The sequence below is a fragment of the Erythrolamprus reginae genome, chromosome 1 (assembly GCF_031021105.1).
Source record: "Erythrolamprus reginae isolate rEryReg1 chromosome 1, rEryReg1.hap1, whole genome shotgun sequence".
Taxonomy (NCBI): domain Eukaryota; kingdom Metazoa; phylum Chordata; class Lepidosauria; order Squamata; family Dipsadidae; genus Erythrolamprus; species Erythrolamprus reginae.
In genome coordinates, this window is record NC_091950.1 from 386970619 (window position 1) to 386987521 (window position 16903).

Here is a 16903-nt window from a genome sequence, read left to right on the forward strand (position 1 = left end):
CCACCATCTGGGGGGCATTGACTGTGCATATCCAGCAGCTGCAGTGACTGCCTGGACCAACAACAATCTGGCAACAACAGTTCTTGCCGCCCAGCACGTTGTGTCAGGTGTGTGGCTGCTGTGGAAGGCTGCTGGGATCAATCAGCTGGGCAGCGCGTGCTTGGTGGTCAGATACTGGACCGCTGTCAGCTCACTCATTGCTCCCACTGTGTGGGTTCGGCAGGGAACGTCTTGGCTATTCAGTGCCATTAGATATTGGGCCGCCAGTGAAAAGCCGCTGCCACACATTGCTGCCATTGCATTCCCCGTCCCCCCTTGGTATGGCAAGCCTGGGCTGGGGCTGGACAATAGCACCTGTGGTGGCCACTCTGCCAGCGAAAAACAGGCTCTCAAGCTGTGCTTTCAGCTGTGATGGCCACCAGCAACCCTCTGCCATCAAAAAGAGCACTCGGGAGAGCTGCACATGGCCATCCCAAGCTCCATTTTCACTGGCAATGGTACCATGTGCCAGTCCTTCGCTGTTTCCAGGTCAGATCTAAACACCCCACAAGCCGGATTTGGAAAGTGGGCCTCAAGTTTGACATCCCTATTCAAAACCATGTGAACAGATACTTTACAAAGCATCGTCCTTGGGCTTCTTTGGAACGGAGCTTTACTGGTTTGCATGGAGAAAACAGATCTGATGGGAGATCCAGTGAAACAAAATTACAGGCTAGTGCTTGGGCAGGTATCTGGGATGAATCTGCAAATGGAAGCTGCCATGTGAAGATATTTGGAGGATGCTTTGGCCTGCGCCTTCCAAAATTCTCACAGCCTTACTTTGCATGCTATCACAGACAAGAACTTCTCCAAGGCTACAGAAGATCTTAAAAGTACAGTGGTACCTCTACTTACGAACTTAATTTGTTCCGTGACCAGGTTCTTAAGTAGAAAAGTTTGTAAGAAGCAGTAATTTTTCCCATAGGAATCAATGTAAAAGCAAACCACAGGGAGGGTGGAGACCCTGTTTCCTCCCAGGAGATTCCTAGAGAGGAGGCTTCTCCCTGCCTTTTCTGGTTACAGTTTCAGAGGCTTGGGTTTGTAAATGGAAAATAGTTCTTGAGAAGAAGCAAAAAAATCTTGAACACCCGTTTCTTATTTAGAAAAGTTTGTAAGTAGAAGCATTCTTAGGTAGAGGTACCACTGTATTCTGATTCTCAGTGCTGATCTCTGCTTCAAGAGTGGACAATTTTACTGTAGAAGAGCCACAGTTTTGCCCTATCTCACAGATTTATACAATTTTTTATCCCTTGCATATTGCAATATAGAAACCTTTTCCAAGCGGCACAATAACAGTTATGGAAAAGAAAAAATAACCATGTGATAAAGATAAATACCTATTTTCAAAGTTAATGTAAGGACAAACTTCTAAATTAGTGCAACACAAGACATAGTACAGGCTTTGGAAGTTTTTTTGAACAGAAAATGCGGTGCTTGAATTCTTGCAGGACATAGAGAAGTAGTTTTATCACCACATTTTTACTGTCAAAATTGACAAACACTTTGAAACATCAGAGTTAAAAAATGCCCTACATCAAAAACAAATGCAGAGCAAACTACAGAAAAGAAAATATTAAGTAAGACTCAAACAAAATTGACTGTAGCTAGTTTAGCTGGAAAAAAAGCAGATGTCTCCATGGGAAACTGTTAGAGGCTTCAAAACCAGCAGCAGATGTTTTTAACTGAAGGCTTCCAGTTTAGTCAGCTTGTAGTGAAACATTCACAATCCTGTTCCTTACATTCCTGGGACTCCAAAACGTTCTCCCATTTCAAAATATTCTCCTCCCAAATGCAGCACGAGATAGCTCCATCCTCAGTTCTCACCAGTGTGCACATATTCCTCTGCTGCTTTTGAGACAGTGTTCAGATACTGCCAGCTCAAGGCAGCTAAAATCATAATGCAGGAAAAATAGAGGGGTGAATAATGGGTCCGGGAGACCAGGGTACCACCGGGTAAGCTCATGGATTGGACAGTGTTGACGATCTGTTGAGTTTTGGCAGAGGAAGGGTCTGTGCTTGGGACCTTCTGGTAGATCTAGTGAAGTACAGAGAAATCATTTAAGATACCATAGCTAAAGAAAGATAATAGAAAATCACAGATAACATAGACTATTAGGTAAGTTAAAAGAAGTATTAAATTCAACAAGACTTCAAATACAGTTGTTGCAAATAGCACATCACAGATTGATGGAATGTTTCCATGTGGCTTTTCTACTAAAAACACGATTACGGATTATTTGACTCTCTGCCAGTTGAGGCCATCTCACAATCTAATTTGTAATACAAATATTAAATTTGGGTTTTTTAGATCATCATTAGAGGCCCATTTTGTGTTTCCATAGGGTGAGCTTGGCATATCGGTAATTTTGTTAAAGACAAGAAAAGGAAATTGCACTACTAGATAAAGAACATTTGTTTAAAAAGCCTATACATAGGGCTCTCTGAATTTGTAGTACTTGCAGGGTTTTTTTTGCCAAGCCAGAGCTATTGCTATGTTTCCATTACATGTCTATGAAACAGTCACTTCCTTCTCTCCTTGCAATTTCCATGAGAAACAAGCAACCCTTTTCCATTCCTTTTTTTTCTCTTTTCCGTTCCTTATCAGCTAGCATAAAATATTAGAAGCCACACTTAGAAGGAAAGGACAGATAGCACAGAGGAGATTCATGAGAGAGGACTTCATTATACCAGTTCAGTCCTTTCTGCTCAATGACTTTTCCAAATCCCATGTGCTCTCCATTTTGAAGTATTACACATTTTAGTTTGTTTTATTTTGAAGGAATTCATAGCAGCAAATATATGGTTCTTGATTAATGATTACTTGTCAGCACTAGTGAAACATATAATGGACGTTAAATGGTGAGTCTGAACCGCCCTCCTACTTATATTGGTGGCAGAGTCCCTGCAGCCACATAATTGTCATTTGCAACCTTTGCCAGCTTCTTATAAGTGAAGACAGTGAAGAAGCTAGCAGGAGGTCACAATACAGTCAACCATAGGACTCCTTAATGATCTGCAATGATTTGCTTAATGATGGCAAATGCAAATGCTCAAATTTCCATTTACAACCATGTTGAGTTATCGTCCCCTACCCTAGATTCAGTCTTAGCATTTTCCTGAATATCAAAGCCAGACCATCCTAGACCTAGAGCAATCCTCCTAAGCTTTACATCATGCTATGCAAAACTTGCTCTCCCAAAGTTTCAAAGTGAAAAGGCAGATGCTGTTGACTGCCATACATTTGTAGAGGAATTCATATTAACTCAAGAAATTTTTCCAACTAAAAAGCATTTTTACATCAGGAACTGAGTATCGAGGCTTTCACAACTCACCTCTTCCATATATTGGTACATTATAGTTTTGACAGCCTGTATGTTAGTAGCATCCATCATCAATTTGACTGCTTGTCCCTTTCGAATCTTTACCACACCTTTGAAGATCTGTTGGTTGTTGTAGCAGGCTGCCAATGTGGCTATAGCCATCACCTGGGCAAGAAAGAGGAGATAAAAGGGCTTATGATCAAGAGCAGCAGTGTTTGTGCAAGTGTACAACCAGGCTCCAAAGAAAAACATAGAGCTACTTTAAAAAATAGATTATTTATAAAGATTAATATGCTGATTAAAGGTTTTGAGTTTTAAAATATTCTCTTGAACATATTTATTTATTTAATTTATTTATTATTTAGATTTGTATGCCGCCCCTCTCCGCGGACTAGTTTAGTTTTCAGTCCTCTTATCATCTTGGTTGCTCTCTTCTGCACTTTCTAGTAGATGCTTGGAATAGATGCTTGGAACAAACTTCCAGCAGACGTGGTTGGTAAATCCACAGTAACTGAATTTAAACATGCCTGGGATAAACATATATCCACCCTAAGATAAAATACAGGAAATAGTATAAGGGCAGACTAGATGGACCATGAGATCTTTTTCTGCCATCAATCTTCTGTTTCTATGTTTCTCTAGCGTTTCAATGTCTTTTTTATAGTGTGGTGACCAAAGTTGGATGCAGTACTCTGTGTCTAACTAAGGCTTTAAAGTGATATTAATACCTCACTAGTCCAAGATTGTATCCCTCTATTAATTCAATTAAGTATTGTATTGGCCTTATTGGCTGCCACTGCACATTGTTGGCTTATATTTAGTTTGTTGTCCACCAAGACTCCAAGATCCCTCTTGCATATGTGATATGGACAGCTATATAAATGTGATGAATATTTTTCCTCCTGTTCGGTTGTGTCTAAATTGGTGGAGATTGTCTGGACTAGTCCCTATAATTTTCTTGGCAAAGTTTTTCAGAAGTGGTTTGCTATTGCCTCCTTCCTAGGGTTGAGAAAATATGACTGGCCCAAGGTCATCCAACTGGTTTTGTCCTCAAGGTGGGAGCAATAAACTGGCTCTCTACATACATACATACATTCATACATGCATACATACATACATGCATACACACATCCAATAGCCATAGCCAAATAATAGTGACTGAATAATAAACAGCACAGATGTTCAACAACAACACCTACAGAAAGGAATTATACATTCCTGCATAGATTCCTTAGGGCCTACATGGACAAGGCATCATTATCAAGTGTCTCAAGAGGAATGCACCTTCTTACAAGGTAACAAACCAGAATCCCATAAATGTTTTAGTGTTTAAGGTAGTTTGGATATCACTTCCTAAGTAAGGCAAAACCAAGTGTTTTTCATCATGTTGGAGGGTCTAGCCACTTTCTTAGTAAGTTACATAAACCAAGTATATATTATGCTATAAGTACATTTAGGCCTAAAAGGTTTTGTATAAACAGCAACTCTTTTTGGTTAGGTTTACAAGGGTAATCCCAGCAATAGTGAAAAGCAGAAAACAATCTACAAGTGCCATACAAAAACATATACACAATGAACTTTTCCATCCTTTTTCATTTTTTGACTCAGTATGACAAATAACTCAATAGTTTTTGTCATAATGCTATGACAATGGCTACCAATCACATGATGAATCCCATGTTATCCATTTTAAAATAGTCTAATCTTTTAATCCAGTGATGAACAAATTAATTACCTACTTCATGTATGCTTATCAGACTATTTCCAGAATATTTTCTAGCTTACAACCCTAACCTTTCTAGCAATCTCAACCAAAATACATTAACTAAGTTTAAAGTTCAAAGCTTTTTAAGAACACCCAAGTTAGGCTTGATTTGGCCTTCTAGGAGGGATTGTTGACTGGGATTCATTCACCTAAAAATCAGATCAGTCCCCTTTTTTATTGATGATCCAGAAGATGGTTAAGGCAGAGTTCTTCCAGAAAGCATTTAATAATTAACTTTGCTATTACTTCTACTCCTAATTATTATTTTATTTACTATGAGTATTTCAACTGATTTTTTTTCAACTATGGTTGCTTTGTTAATTGTGAACTTCCAGGAATCCTTGATAGATTTGGCAGGATGTAAATGCAAGAAGTTCACAAAAATAAAAAGTCAACTTACCGTATTTTTCGCTCCATAAGACGCAGTTTTTTTCCTCCCAAAGTAGGATGAAAAATCAGCCCCGTCTTATGGAGCGAAGATGCAGGCAGGGAGGGGGGGGAGGCGCTGGAGCAGAGGAGGGGCGGCGATATCCCAGCAGCCAGCTTCCAAGCCGCATTCGCCTTCCGCCGCCGCTGCCAGCTGGAGCGAGCTGCTGGGCTGCGCATGGCGGGAGAAGCCCGGACAATGCCGGAGCGCTGGGCAGCACTACCGCCGCCGCGGGGAGAGGCGGGCATGTGAGCTGGCGGCATTGGGCTTGGTGGAAAGTGCGGGGGCAGCTCCAGAGACTCCCCTCCCGTGGCTGCTGTTGAGGCGGCAGTGAGAAGCCCGGACAACGCCGGAGCGCTGGGCAGCACTACCGCCGCCGCGGGGAGAGGCGGGCATGTGGGCTGGCGGCATTGGGCTTGTGGAAAGTCCGGGGGCAGCTCCAGCGACTCCCCTCCCGTGGCTGCTGTTGAGGCGGCAGCGGCGTCCGCCTCCGGCGCATGGCTCTCTCTCCATTCTTCTCTTTCCCCCTCTCGGGCTCCGAATGCGGCGGCGGGAAGAGGAAACGAGGCGCAAGGCAGAGCGTCTGCAGGAACGGGTGGTGGGGTGCCGTTGTTGTCCTCACGGCGCAAAGCCACACAGTCCCGGATCGTTTGCTTCCCCGGCCAGCAAGCCGGCTGCCTGGGAAAGCGTTTTTCAAATGTGCTGTTATTGTAATAAATATTTTAGCCCACTTTTTGGCTCAAAATATTTTTTTTCTATTTTCCTCCTCTAAAATCTAGGTGCGTCTTATCAGCAGGTGCGTCTTATAGAGCGAAAAATACGGTAATTTACCTGCGGAATAGCACAGAAATTGAACACACTCTGATTCTTCAAGCGGGATAAATATGTCAAGACATCAGGAACATGATGTAGGGCGTTGGTAATAAGCTCATTCATACACTGGACGGCTTTGTCAATATTCTCTGGCTTAGCCAGATCTGATAGCTTCTTCACATACTTGCTCCAAACCTAGGAACATCAAGAAGTCAAGGTTGTTGAGGCCACTTTTGCAGAATTTCAAAATTACTGAGCAGCTGAGATTTGCTGGTTTTCACACATAATTTTGCAGGGATTACACTTAGCCAAAATGTCTTGTGTAGAAGGCTCTTTGAGCAAATCCTCCAACTAGCAATGAAGATTTCCAACAACGTCCCACCATTATGTAAAGTACAAGATCAGATCAGAGCAACACAAAATCATTCTTGCCATATCTGATTACCTATTCCATTCAATTACGCTCAAAATGCTGCTTAATCCAAGAGCAAAGTTACCAAAATCCCCAATCCCAGATCTGCAGCTCATTGGGAACCTGGTCATGCAAGTGGCAGACGAGTGCACGAAGCTGCATTTGTGCAAGCAGCATGCAACCATGCAAAATCATCTTTCTCCACACTCGCCACTTTGTTAAGCCAGAAAGGTTGGGTTCTGCTGCTCTAAGTCAATGTTTCACAATTTCATCAACTCTAAAATGTGTGGACTTCAACACTCCAGCTGGCTGGGGAATTCTGGAAGTTGAAATCCATATATCTTAAAGTTGCTGAGACTGAGAAACACTGTTTGAAGTTGTTTTCTTCCCATGGTAACTGTGAACAATCAGTTCTTCATTTATATTTTAAAATAAGAATGCCAACTCATATTTCTCCCCAATTGTTTCTGTATGCCAGACTGCTCATTATTTTTCTTCTCTACTTTGATCTTTTAAGTATAGTCCTTAATTTCTGACCACAATTGAGATCAGTATCTAGATCACAAAGCAGCTGTTAAGCAAGATGTCCAAATGACCACTGTGTTCAGCAATTGCAATCTTGGCTCTTCCATTATGGCCATTAATTGATTGCATGGAGGTACCTCAGAGGCTCTGGGTAGCTCACAGAAATTTGGCTAGTGCATAGAAATTGTCCATGCGCCAGGAGGCCTTGACTGGCCACAAGGTTCTCTGGTGCATGGAAACCTACCAAGTGTTTGAGGCGCAGGCCTTCTCCCCACCCAACTATGTTTGGGAAATCTTGTTCACTAGCTTTCTAGTTATCCCTCTCATTGATTAAACCCGGTGTGTGTGTGTGTGTGTGTGTGTGTGTGTGAGTGTGTAACATAATGACTTCTAACCATGGGGGACAGGGAGAAGCAGTCACTAAGAAGGTCAAGACTCCAGGCAGCATAGCAAGCACTGATGGCCCAGTGAAATGACTGAGATTTGGGGGGTGGGGGGGAGAAATAGGTGTGAGAGTGGTGGTGGGGAGAATATTACAGCACCTTTAGTCATAAGCACAGATGTTGCCAAATGCTCAAATTGGGGATGTTGCAATGGCCAAATGTTCAGGCCGATGCCATAATACTCTTCAATAAGCACAGTTGTAATTTTGATCAGTCACTAAATAATAATCGTAAGTCAAGGACCATCTATATTAGTAGGCATTCTGGAAGGTATTAGGTGACCACTATGATCAATCACTGAGTTTTCACAAAGTGGCTGCTAGAACAGATTCCAAAAAAAGGTTTCTCTGATCCTGTGACTGTTAGAGAAGGCTCTATGATCCATTAGACTGTCAAAGCAGCTGTCAGGATCCCCATCTCAAGGACTGCAGTATACAAGCCTAATAGCAGCCATAATTTAGTAACAAAACAGCAGTAACAATAGTTATAAAGAGAGACAGAGGATATTACCCTGCTGCAATTAGCAGTAGGGAAGCATTAGTTCTGATTGCAAAAGGCAGCATTCAATCTTACTCCACCAATCTTAGGGACAATTGGAATATCTTAGAAGTGAATGAGACCACTTTATGTGTGGATATATAAGAAATAATAATAATAATTTATTAGATTTGTATGCCGCCCCTCTCCGAAGACTCGGGGCGGCTCACAACAATAGCTTCAATATGTAGCTTCAAAATCACAAACTATCAGTGCATTGTATCCCTGGACAAAAAAGTTGCCCACATATTCTACATCAATTAAACAGGATGAAACCTGGCAGCTTTTGCATGCTGTACACATTCATACCATTGAGTTAAGACATCTTAACTTGCAACTATCATACTTTTTCTTTTACCTCTTTGGGCCAGAATTCTCTGCCCTCAAGTTGGTCCTCCAGATAGTCCCTAATGATGTTGGTTTTCTGCAGAAAGAGTCCCATGGAGTTGGCCAGTTCAATGTCCTGGCCGACAACAGGATCTTCTAATTCGGAGGCAGAGAAGAGCCGGGAGAGGCCAATTCCCACCAGGCCAGCAACGTAGTGGCAATACTGTAGGTTGGAACATTCAGAGCTTTATTAAGATGTTTTTAAAAATCTAGTTCAGAGGATGAGGTCATGATATGTCACTTAAAGTCTGCAACAGATCTTGGGTGCTGAAAGTTCTTTATGCCAGCTCTGTGATAATGAGTAAACTAAATCCATATCCTCCCAAGATACCTAAACTGCGGGGATCATCTCCTTTGAGCTAAAGAAACATCCCCCAACACCAGTCTGAATACTACTTTTCCTTTGTCCCACAGAAGCTATTCACTTTTATTGTTTCTTCCTAAATAGTCTGTTCCCATGCTCCTGGGCATTATACATTAAAACTCTCACTAAATAGAAGACTTTAGTGGTCTCAATATTGTAGGCTTAATGGTCATAGCTAATATACAGGTTTGCTAGGAGAATTCACACTCCCGCTCCCAACTCACTCACCTTGTCCCACTCTTGGTTAGAATTCACCTTCTTTTCCAAGAACTCTGCCATGCCAAGACCCATCTTGTGACAAATGTCAGTAATCACATCTTGATAGACTTTTGCCAATTTTCGAAATTCCAGGGAAATCTAAAGGCAAGATCATAAAAATGATACATGTGCACCACCCCTGCAAAAAACATCTGAATTGATAACAAGCTCAAAAACTCTAAGCTCATTTTAGGTTCCATGCATGTAAAGTTAAAAATATTTCAGCACTCCTTTAATCTTACACTTACAACATTCAAATGTCAATCAGCAATACAGGAAATATCCAGAGAAAAAAGATACTTGGGCAAGTTACATTATTTCTATCCAGGAGGATCAAAATCAATGCACTCAAGTTTAAAGCAGATCATACTATTTCCAACGAAATAATGGCAAAATGATTTTTCTTACTTATAAATTAATTCTGCAAACTTCATAAGCAATGATACGTAACTATTTGAAAGCTATTCCTTAATTGTTGCTACTTCCTTTCCTCATGAGTGCAACGCCTAGAAAAGGCTTCAATTACTATTTACTATTACTATTAGTCTTCTCATTCCTATCACCCATCTCTTCCCACTTATGACTATATGACTGTAACTTGTTGCCTGTATCCTTATGATTTATATTAATATTAATTGTTTCCTGATTGCTTATTTGTACCCTATGACTATCATTAAGTGTTGTATCTCATAATTCCTGACACTGTACACTGAGAGCATATGCATCAAAGAAAAATTCCTTGTGTATCCAATCACACTTGACCAATAAAGAATTCAATTCAACTCAAATCAATTATTTAAAAATAATTCATGTTTTGGAAATTAAATCAGTTTCAGAGTTTAATTTACATAGATTACAGTACACAGCATGTTTAATGCCATGAAAGTAAGTAACTGGCAGCATCAGGCTAAAACCCAATCCAGTGACTAGCCACAAATATTCAGGAAGCTCTTAAGCATAAATATGTACTTCAACTGTTGCCTCCTAGCAGTTGTTATTTAACATTTACCTGGGACTCTGAGGCTGGCAATAACCATTAGACCAGAGGTCTCAAACTCACAGCCCATGGACCAGAGGCCACACCCGGTTTAGCAAAGGGGGGGGGGGGGGATAACAATAGGTCACATGATGATGCCCTGACAATACTAATTTGACATCCTCTCATTAGACTAAAACCAACACTAGCCCAATTCTTCATTAATTTATCCTATTTACCTTTAAACTGATAACCCTACTACAGCAATGGTACAAATATCCACCTAAAATTATTTTGCAGATTTTTAAGATGATTTTTTAGGCATCATAATAATGATGACACAGGAATATGCAAACATATTTTGAGAAAAAAAGTTTAATTTGTATTGTGCCTATCCAAAGAGCCAATGCATTTTGTTGTTTTCTACCAAAATTTGGGTTGTAATGAAAAGAAGCACTTGTAGTTTGCCCTACAATTTCTCAGAACAATTCTAATCAATCCTGATAGCCACCAAAAAAGGCCACTTACTTACTACAGGTTATCAATTCTGCTCCACATTAATGTACACTTCCAAACAGATGCTAATATATCTGATTGTAAGAGACTGATCCCCTCCTTCTCACTAAAGTCAGGGGGAAAAGAGCCTTAGAATAGGGATATTTTAACTGCATAAACACATGAGAAGCACCACTCACCGTTGGAAAGTCTTCCAGCACCTGCCTGTCCTTCTCTCTGCTGTCCATAAACTTCCAGTCTGGCTGATATAAGTAGGAGTGAAAATTGTGTAACATAGGGACCTTAGCTTCAATACTGATAGTCATGTCATCTTCTACAGTATCCAGAGCTCGGAGAACCAAATAGAAGATGCACACTGCATGGCTACAGAGAAAAGGAAAAGGATTGTTTGTGACTTAGATGCCAGAGGAAAGAAAAAAATAATTTGTCCTGTTCAACTTCAATCAGTCTAAAACTCCATGCCTCATTTTTTAGCAGAAAAAAGCACAACATACTTGCACAGAATAAACAGCATCAGTTCCCACTTAAGTCTGATGCAATTCAAAACAACTGCATTCTATTTAAATCCGTACATTGAGTATTTAACCTGAAGCAACAGAACAGTCTGTGATAATATAATTTAATTAGTTTGACTTCTATGCTGCACAATCCCAATGAGACTCAGGGTGGTTTACAACAGTACATACAACTAAGTTCAAATAACTGAATTTTCACAAAGGATTAATAATAAGCATATGTTCTTCCAAACTGGAGTACTTAGATCAAATCAAAGTACTAGGTATGAAAAAAAACAACCAATGGAAACAACCTGCTAGGATTTGGCTGATCCAATTAACTGTTGACAAATCAGGGGTTGTCCCAAAATTCTAAAAGGCTTTTCTTCTTAAGTGTAGGATTAAGAGATAATAAACTAATTTATTTTACAGCCTATAGTGGTGAGAAAGCTTAAAGCCAATGCATAGCAAGTGCTGCCAGAGCTAACTTCAGTGGATGCATATAACTTTTGTTTCTGACTTCTATCCTAGGCAAGAGCTCTAGCATGTCCTGTTGAAGCTAAGCTAACACCAGTCAGCAAAAACAAAGCTAGTACAAATCAGAACAATAGCAATAGAAATAGCATTTAGACGTATATATCGCTTCATAGTGCTTTTACAGGCCTCTCTAAGCGATTTACAGAATCAGAATATTTGCCCTCAACAATCTGGTCCTCATTTTACCCACCTCGGAAGGATGGAAGGCTGAGTCAACCTTGAGCCGGTGGTGAGATTTAAACTGCTGAACTACAGCTAGCAGTTAGCTGAAGGAGCCTGCAGTGCTGCACTGTAACCACTGCGCCACCCCGGCTCTGCAGAACAGTCCGATTTTGTTGTTTAAAAAGTAGAATTTATTCAGCAGCCCTTCCCAATAGCAGTTAAAACTTTTCAGGGCGCTTTCAAAACTGCAAACTGGTTTCGTTTCCCTCCTCCGCCGAGAATTACAAGTGATGAAGATCTTCAGTATCTGGTTGGCGGATACTGCCCAACTTTCCTAAAGTCACTCAGTTATTCCCTTTTTCAAGCAATGAAATAATAATCGCACGCACGCACGCAAATAAAAACTCACCGCAACTCCCCGTCCAGGGCTTGGATGACGGCGGCGAAACTGCGGCTGGTTTGGTTCAAGTACTTGTAACATACCCGGAGGCTGTCGCTCAGCGAGTCCTGCAAAAGGAGCAGAGGCGGAGGGGAAGCCTGAGCGACCAGAAAGCGAGGCCGCGAGCGCTGCGGGAGGCGAGGGGTTCCGCCGCAGGTCCGCAACCGGCCACCCCCAGCCAGGCAGGAACTCGACCCGCCGCCTCCACCTGCACGCGGTGGAGAAAACGCAAAGGTGCGCTTGAAAAGGGACGTGGCGGTCTTGGAGGTGCAGCTGGCCATGGGAAAAGAAATACAAGGCCCGAGAGGCGCACGGCTACAGGGCCGACCCTCCCCCCCACTACGCCCCTCGCGCCTGGGGGCTACGGAGCATGGAAGTGGTTCCGGGGCGCCCTCTCAAGCGAGACACGCCCACCGCGGCCCCCTCCCCCGTTTCAAGAATCGGAATGTTTTGTTTTCTTCCAGCGCACACGCCCCGCCCACCAAGCTGGGCGAAAAGGGGGGAAGCGTCGTTAAGGATTTGCATGGGCCGCCTTCAGGCCGCAATGGTGAATGTCTTTGTCAGCACATCGGGAGGGGAGGCTCAAAGCGTGCTTTTATCCAACCCTTCTCTGGGGCAAATCAATATCCCGCTAAATTCAAAGAGCCTCCGCGTTAGGAAAACACTTTTATGTACACTGAGAGCATATGCACCAAGAGAAATTCCTTTTGTGTCCAATCACAGTTGGCCAATAAAGAATTATATTCTATCAAACCTTACCTTACTGCCGAGTTCGAATTACATTAGGCTTATTTAATTCTAAATGAGGTGAATCCAACTGATTTACCTGATTTTTATTGAATAAATCCAACTAGCAAGGTTTTTTTTTTTAAATATCAAATCATAGTTTGCAAACCACAACCCTTATGAGGAATGCTGGAATTCCACATCATGCTAAACCACCATATGCTTTGTTCATGGTATTTGGTGTGTGTGGTGTGTGAAGCTAGCCATGATGGCCTTTCCAGCCATGAATTGAAACAGTCTTTGTTTCAATTCATGGCTATCTTAGCAGTGTTTGTGAACCATGAATAGTGTTTGTAAACTATCTTAGCAGTGTTTGTGAACAGTGCCATCCAAAATGGTAAAAGACTTGATTGGGAAGCCTATGACAGAACTATTGTCCTTGAAGAATTGCTTGTAAAGGTGAAAACTAGGACAGGCAAGTAATAGTTTAAAAGGCTGCTGTGTTCAAGGGGATGAGCTGTCTTCTGCTGAAACTGACAACAGAATAAGATGCAATGTGATGAAATTAAAGTTATATTACCACTGACTTTGAATGCAGTGATGGCGAACCTTTTTTTCCTCAGGTGCTGAAAGAGCGTGGCGTGTGCTGTCGCGCATGCATGAATGCCCACAGCCATAATTCAATGCCTGAGGAGGACAAAAACAGCTTCCCCTGCCCCCTCCAGAGGCTCTCTGGAGGCCGGAAATGGCCTGTTTCCCCAACTTCTGCTGGGCCCAGGAGGCTCATGTTTTGCTCTCCCCAGGCTCCAAAGACTTCCCTGGAGCTGGGGGAGGGTAAAATTGCCCTCCCACCCCCCTGGAGGCTCTCTGGAACCATGTCCCAAAACTTCTGTGTGAGCCAAAAATCAGTTGGCCAGCACACATATGCACATTGGAGCTGAGCTAGGGCAACAGCTCGCGTGCCAGCAGATATGGCTCTGCGTGCCACCTGTGGCACCCCTGCCAGAGGTGTGCCATCATTGACTTAATAAGTCATGGAATGGTCTACTCGAAGCAGTAATAGTCTCTCCCTTGATAGAAATTATCAAATTTGCTATGGTTAGTCACATAATGGGATTTCTCAGTAGACACCTATACTGAACAGAGTTATACTAAAATGTCTATTGCTCCCAACTCATGCACTTATGATTTTATGCTAGCACCCAAGCACCCTATCCAAATGATATTAACTTAAGGGGTTGCCATAACATGCTTACCAAAGCCAAGCAAATCCATTAAGCTGGTTAAAATTGATCTGGTTAGCTTTGCCATGATCAGCAAATTGTAGATTAAGTAACTCAAAAAAGTAGTCCTACTTTCTTTGCCTCTTTTTCCTAGCAGCAGCATAAATGCTGAATCTGGAAACAAACATAAAGCCACTAACTTTCCTACAATACTAACAAGAAGACAATATTTGTCTTGGTGGTCTCTGAGGTTGATAGTTTTATTGCAGATGTTTCATTACTAAAATGATAAATGGCATAAAGTGTAATCCACAGAAGCTATAATAGCTTTGCAAATCTAAAGTTTCTGTTATTGTTTTGGCTTCCCCAATAATCTGGGAAGGAAAATTGTCAATTATCAGTCAATACCACAATCCATCTTCTAATTTTCTGTAATGTGTCATTTCCTTAGATCCAATTAGAGAAACACATAATAGACCAATAACAGCAGCCACCACTAATAGAGATTTAATCAACTTTCATTTTAAAACTACATTTATTTCTTCTTCTGAATATCATAATTAGCTTAACCAGTACTTTAATCTGAGGCATGGATGAATTGGACAAAAAAAAAATTAAATCCCATTTTCTTCTATGACCTTATTCTTGCTTCTCTTTAGTTAGTTTTTTAAAGCAAAGATAAAGATTACGTTGGAAACCAAGCTTCAAATATCATGTAATTCTTATTGAAGCAGGGACACACACACACATACCAAGGATAAAAAGGGTTGTTTAGTACTTGTTTCCCATAAAATATGTTTTGAAAGATATTGACAATTAAATGAACTTTTGATAACAACAATTCAAGGATATTAAAAGCTAGTCATATCACTTAATAAATAATCAATGCTAACAATATTTTATGGCAAAATTTTCACATTTTATTTTTTCTTTATAAAAGTATGAAAACACGACATTGTATATACCTTGTTGCAGATAATGATGCGTTTATATGTTCATTTCAGTGATTCTATTAAGAGAAATAGTTTATAATATAATGTATCCCGTAAGCACTTCTGAAATAACATTCCAAGTAAGTGTATTCATACTATATTTGAAAGCATTTTCATTGTCTCATTTCCCCCCATTATTATCATCTAATATTTGGTGGGGGAGAGATTCTCCAGCTGCCTTATCCATTAAAAAAAAACCCAATAGTTCTTGTGCCTCAGAAGAAAACAAACAAACAAAAATAACCAAAGGAATAAAATATGTAGTAAGAAGCCCACACTCACTTGCTCCATCTTGGGCATCACTGTCTTGTATCCACCCATTTTAAACTTCACCAGATTGTAGATCTCCTCTGGGTGACCCAGCCATTTCTTTAGTAGCTCCATTGACTTGTGTTGACCTAGCAAGGCAGGGATGATGTTGCTGTTGAAGAAAGACTTCCAAGAGCAGAAGATTCCTTATCCTGCCCCCCCCTTTCCCCCCCAACTGTGCCACTTGCCTTTGCTTTTCCGGCAATTCCTACCCTTCGCTCCCACTTCTAATTTCCGACGTCACCGCCCCCCCTCAATTTTTTCTCTCTCTCTCTTCATTTAACTGCTCCTATTTTTCTTTTCCTCCACTAGGGGTTTCCAGAAGCGAGGTAATTCCTCGCTTCCTCTTCTACGCGCCACCTGTAATTCTATTCCACTTCTCCGGCCGAGTGGATGTTTCAACCCAAAGGCATCTTCCGACCAGACACGGGTTACGGTATGCTGCCTCTCGCTTGAGTTAGTCCCCTAGCAGCAGCCAATCAGCGGGCAGCGCCCCCGACTCGGTAGGTTGATAGGAAGCTCAGTAGCCGCGCGGTCCTCGCACTAGGAAGACGGCAGCCAATTACACCATTTCGGGCTGGTGTGACAATCCGTCCCTATCTCTTGATTGGTCAGTGCTCGGTTTATAGGCGGCCTAAAATGTCAGCATTGATTCCAAAGTCGCCGGGTTTCTTAAAGGCGCCGGACGATGTTTTTTCTTTGTATACTGTACAAGCAAGCTCACAAGAGATGTCCTCCTACAAATCCGGTTTCGCTACTGCTATAGTAATAGCGATTATTACTCAAGGTGGGAAGATAAATCTCAAGGTTTTGCAGTCCACACTTACGTAGTACGTGAAACAAGAATTTCCAGATATACAAGGAGCCTTCAGTAGAGGCAGGACCCCAGAGTTCATATTGCAAACGTCGAATGGAAAATCAGATAAACAAGGTCATGCCACAAAGGGTTTTTCTTTTTCCCCTGTATCGTTTTTCTTTGTAGAAAGACCTGAAAATGTGGGTGTATCGAGCCACCTTATCTGTCTGCTGAAGAATTTGTATGATGGGCAGAAAAGAAGTAGAATGGAATCTGGAGCAACTAAGTGGCTCAACATTAGGCTAAGATTGATTATGTGCTATCACTTTGGTCCCCTAGTAACTTGCTAGATTTTCTCTATGATGAAAGATTGATTGCCACCACTTCATTTATTTAACTTACAAGTTGAATATATAATGAAAAACATTAGACTAGAAGCGTGA

The 16903-nt window shown here is 41.5% G+C and overlaps 1 protein-coding gene across 6 annotated transcripts; it reads right to left on the bottom strand.

Annotated features, from left to right (window-relative positions):
* Window positions 1-1499: 1499 nt before the first annotated feature.
* On the bottom strand, window positions 1500-16483 carry FDFT1 (farnesyl-diphosphate farnesyltransferase 1). 6 transcript variants are annotated; one of them, XM_070734831.1, is made up of 9 exons: window positions 15853-16208; window positions 15638-15753; window positions 12385-12482; window positions 10962-11145; window positions 9261-9389; window positions 8640-8831; window positions 6383-6559; window positions 3372-3524; window positions 1500-2074 (listed from the first exon to the last, which is right to left on the bottom strand). In XM_070734831.1, the coding sequence occupies exons 2-9, from the start codon at window positions 15737-15739 to the stop codon at window positions 1853-1855; spliced, it is 1257 nt and encodes a 418-aa protein (XP_070590932.1). In that variant the 5' UTR covers window positions 15740-15753; window positions 15853-16208; the 3' UTR covers window positions 1500-1852. The 6 variants fall into 6 exon arrangements, with proteins under 6 accessions (XP_070590932.1, XP_070590934.1, XP_070590933.1 ...); XM_070734833.1 differs by having other exon boundaries at window positions 16025-16152; XM_070734832.1 differs by having other exon boundaries at window positions 15877-16075.
* Window positions 16484-16903: the final 420 nt, after the last annotated feature.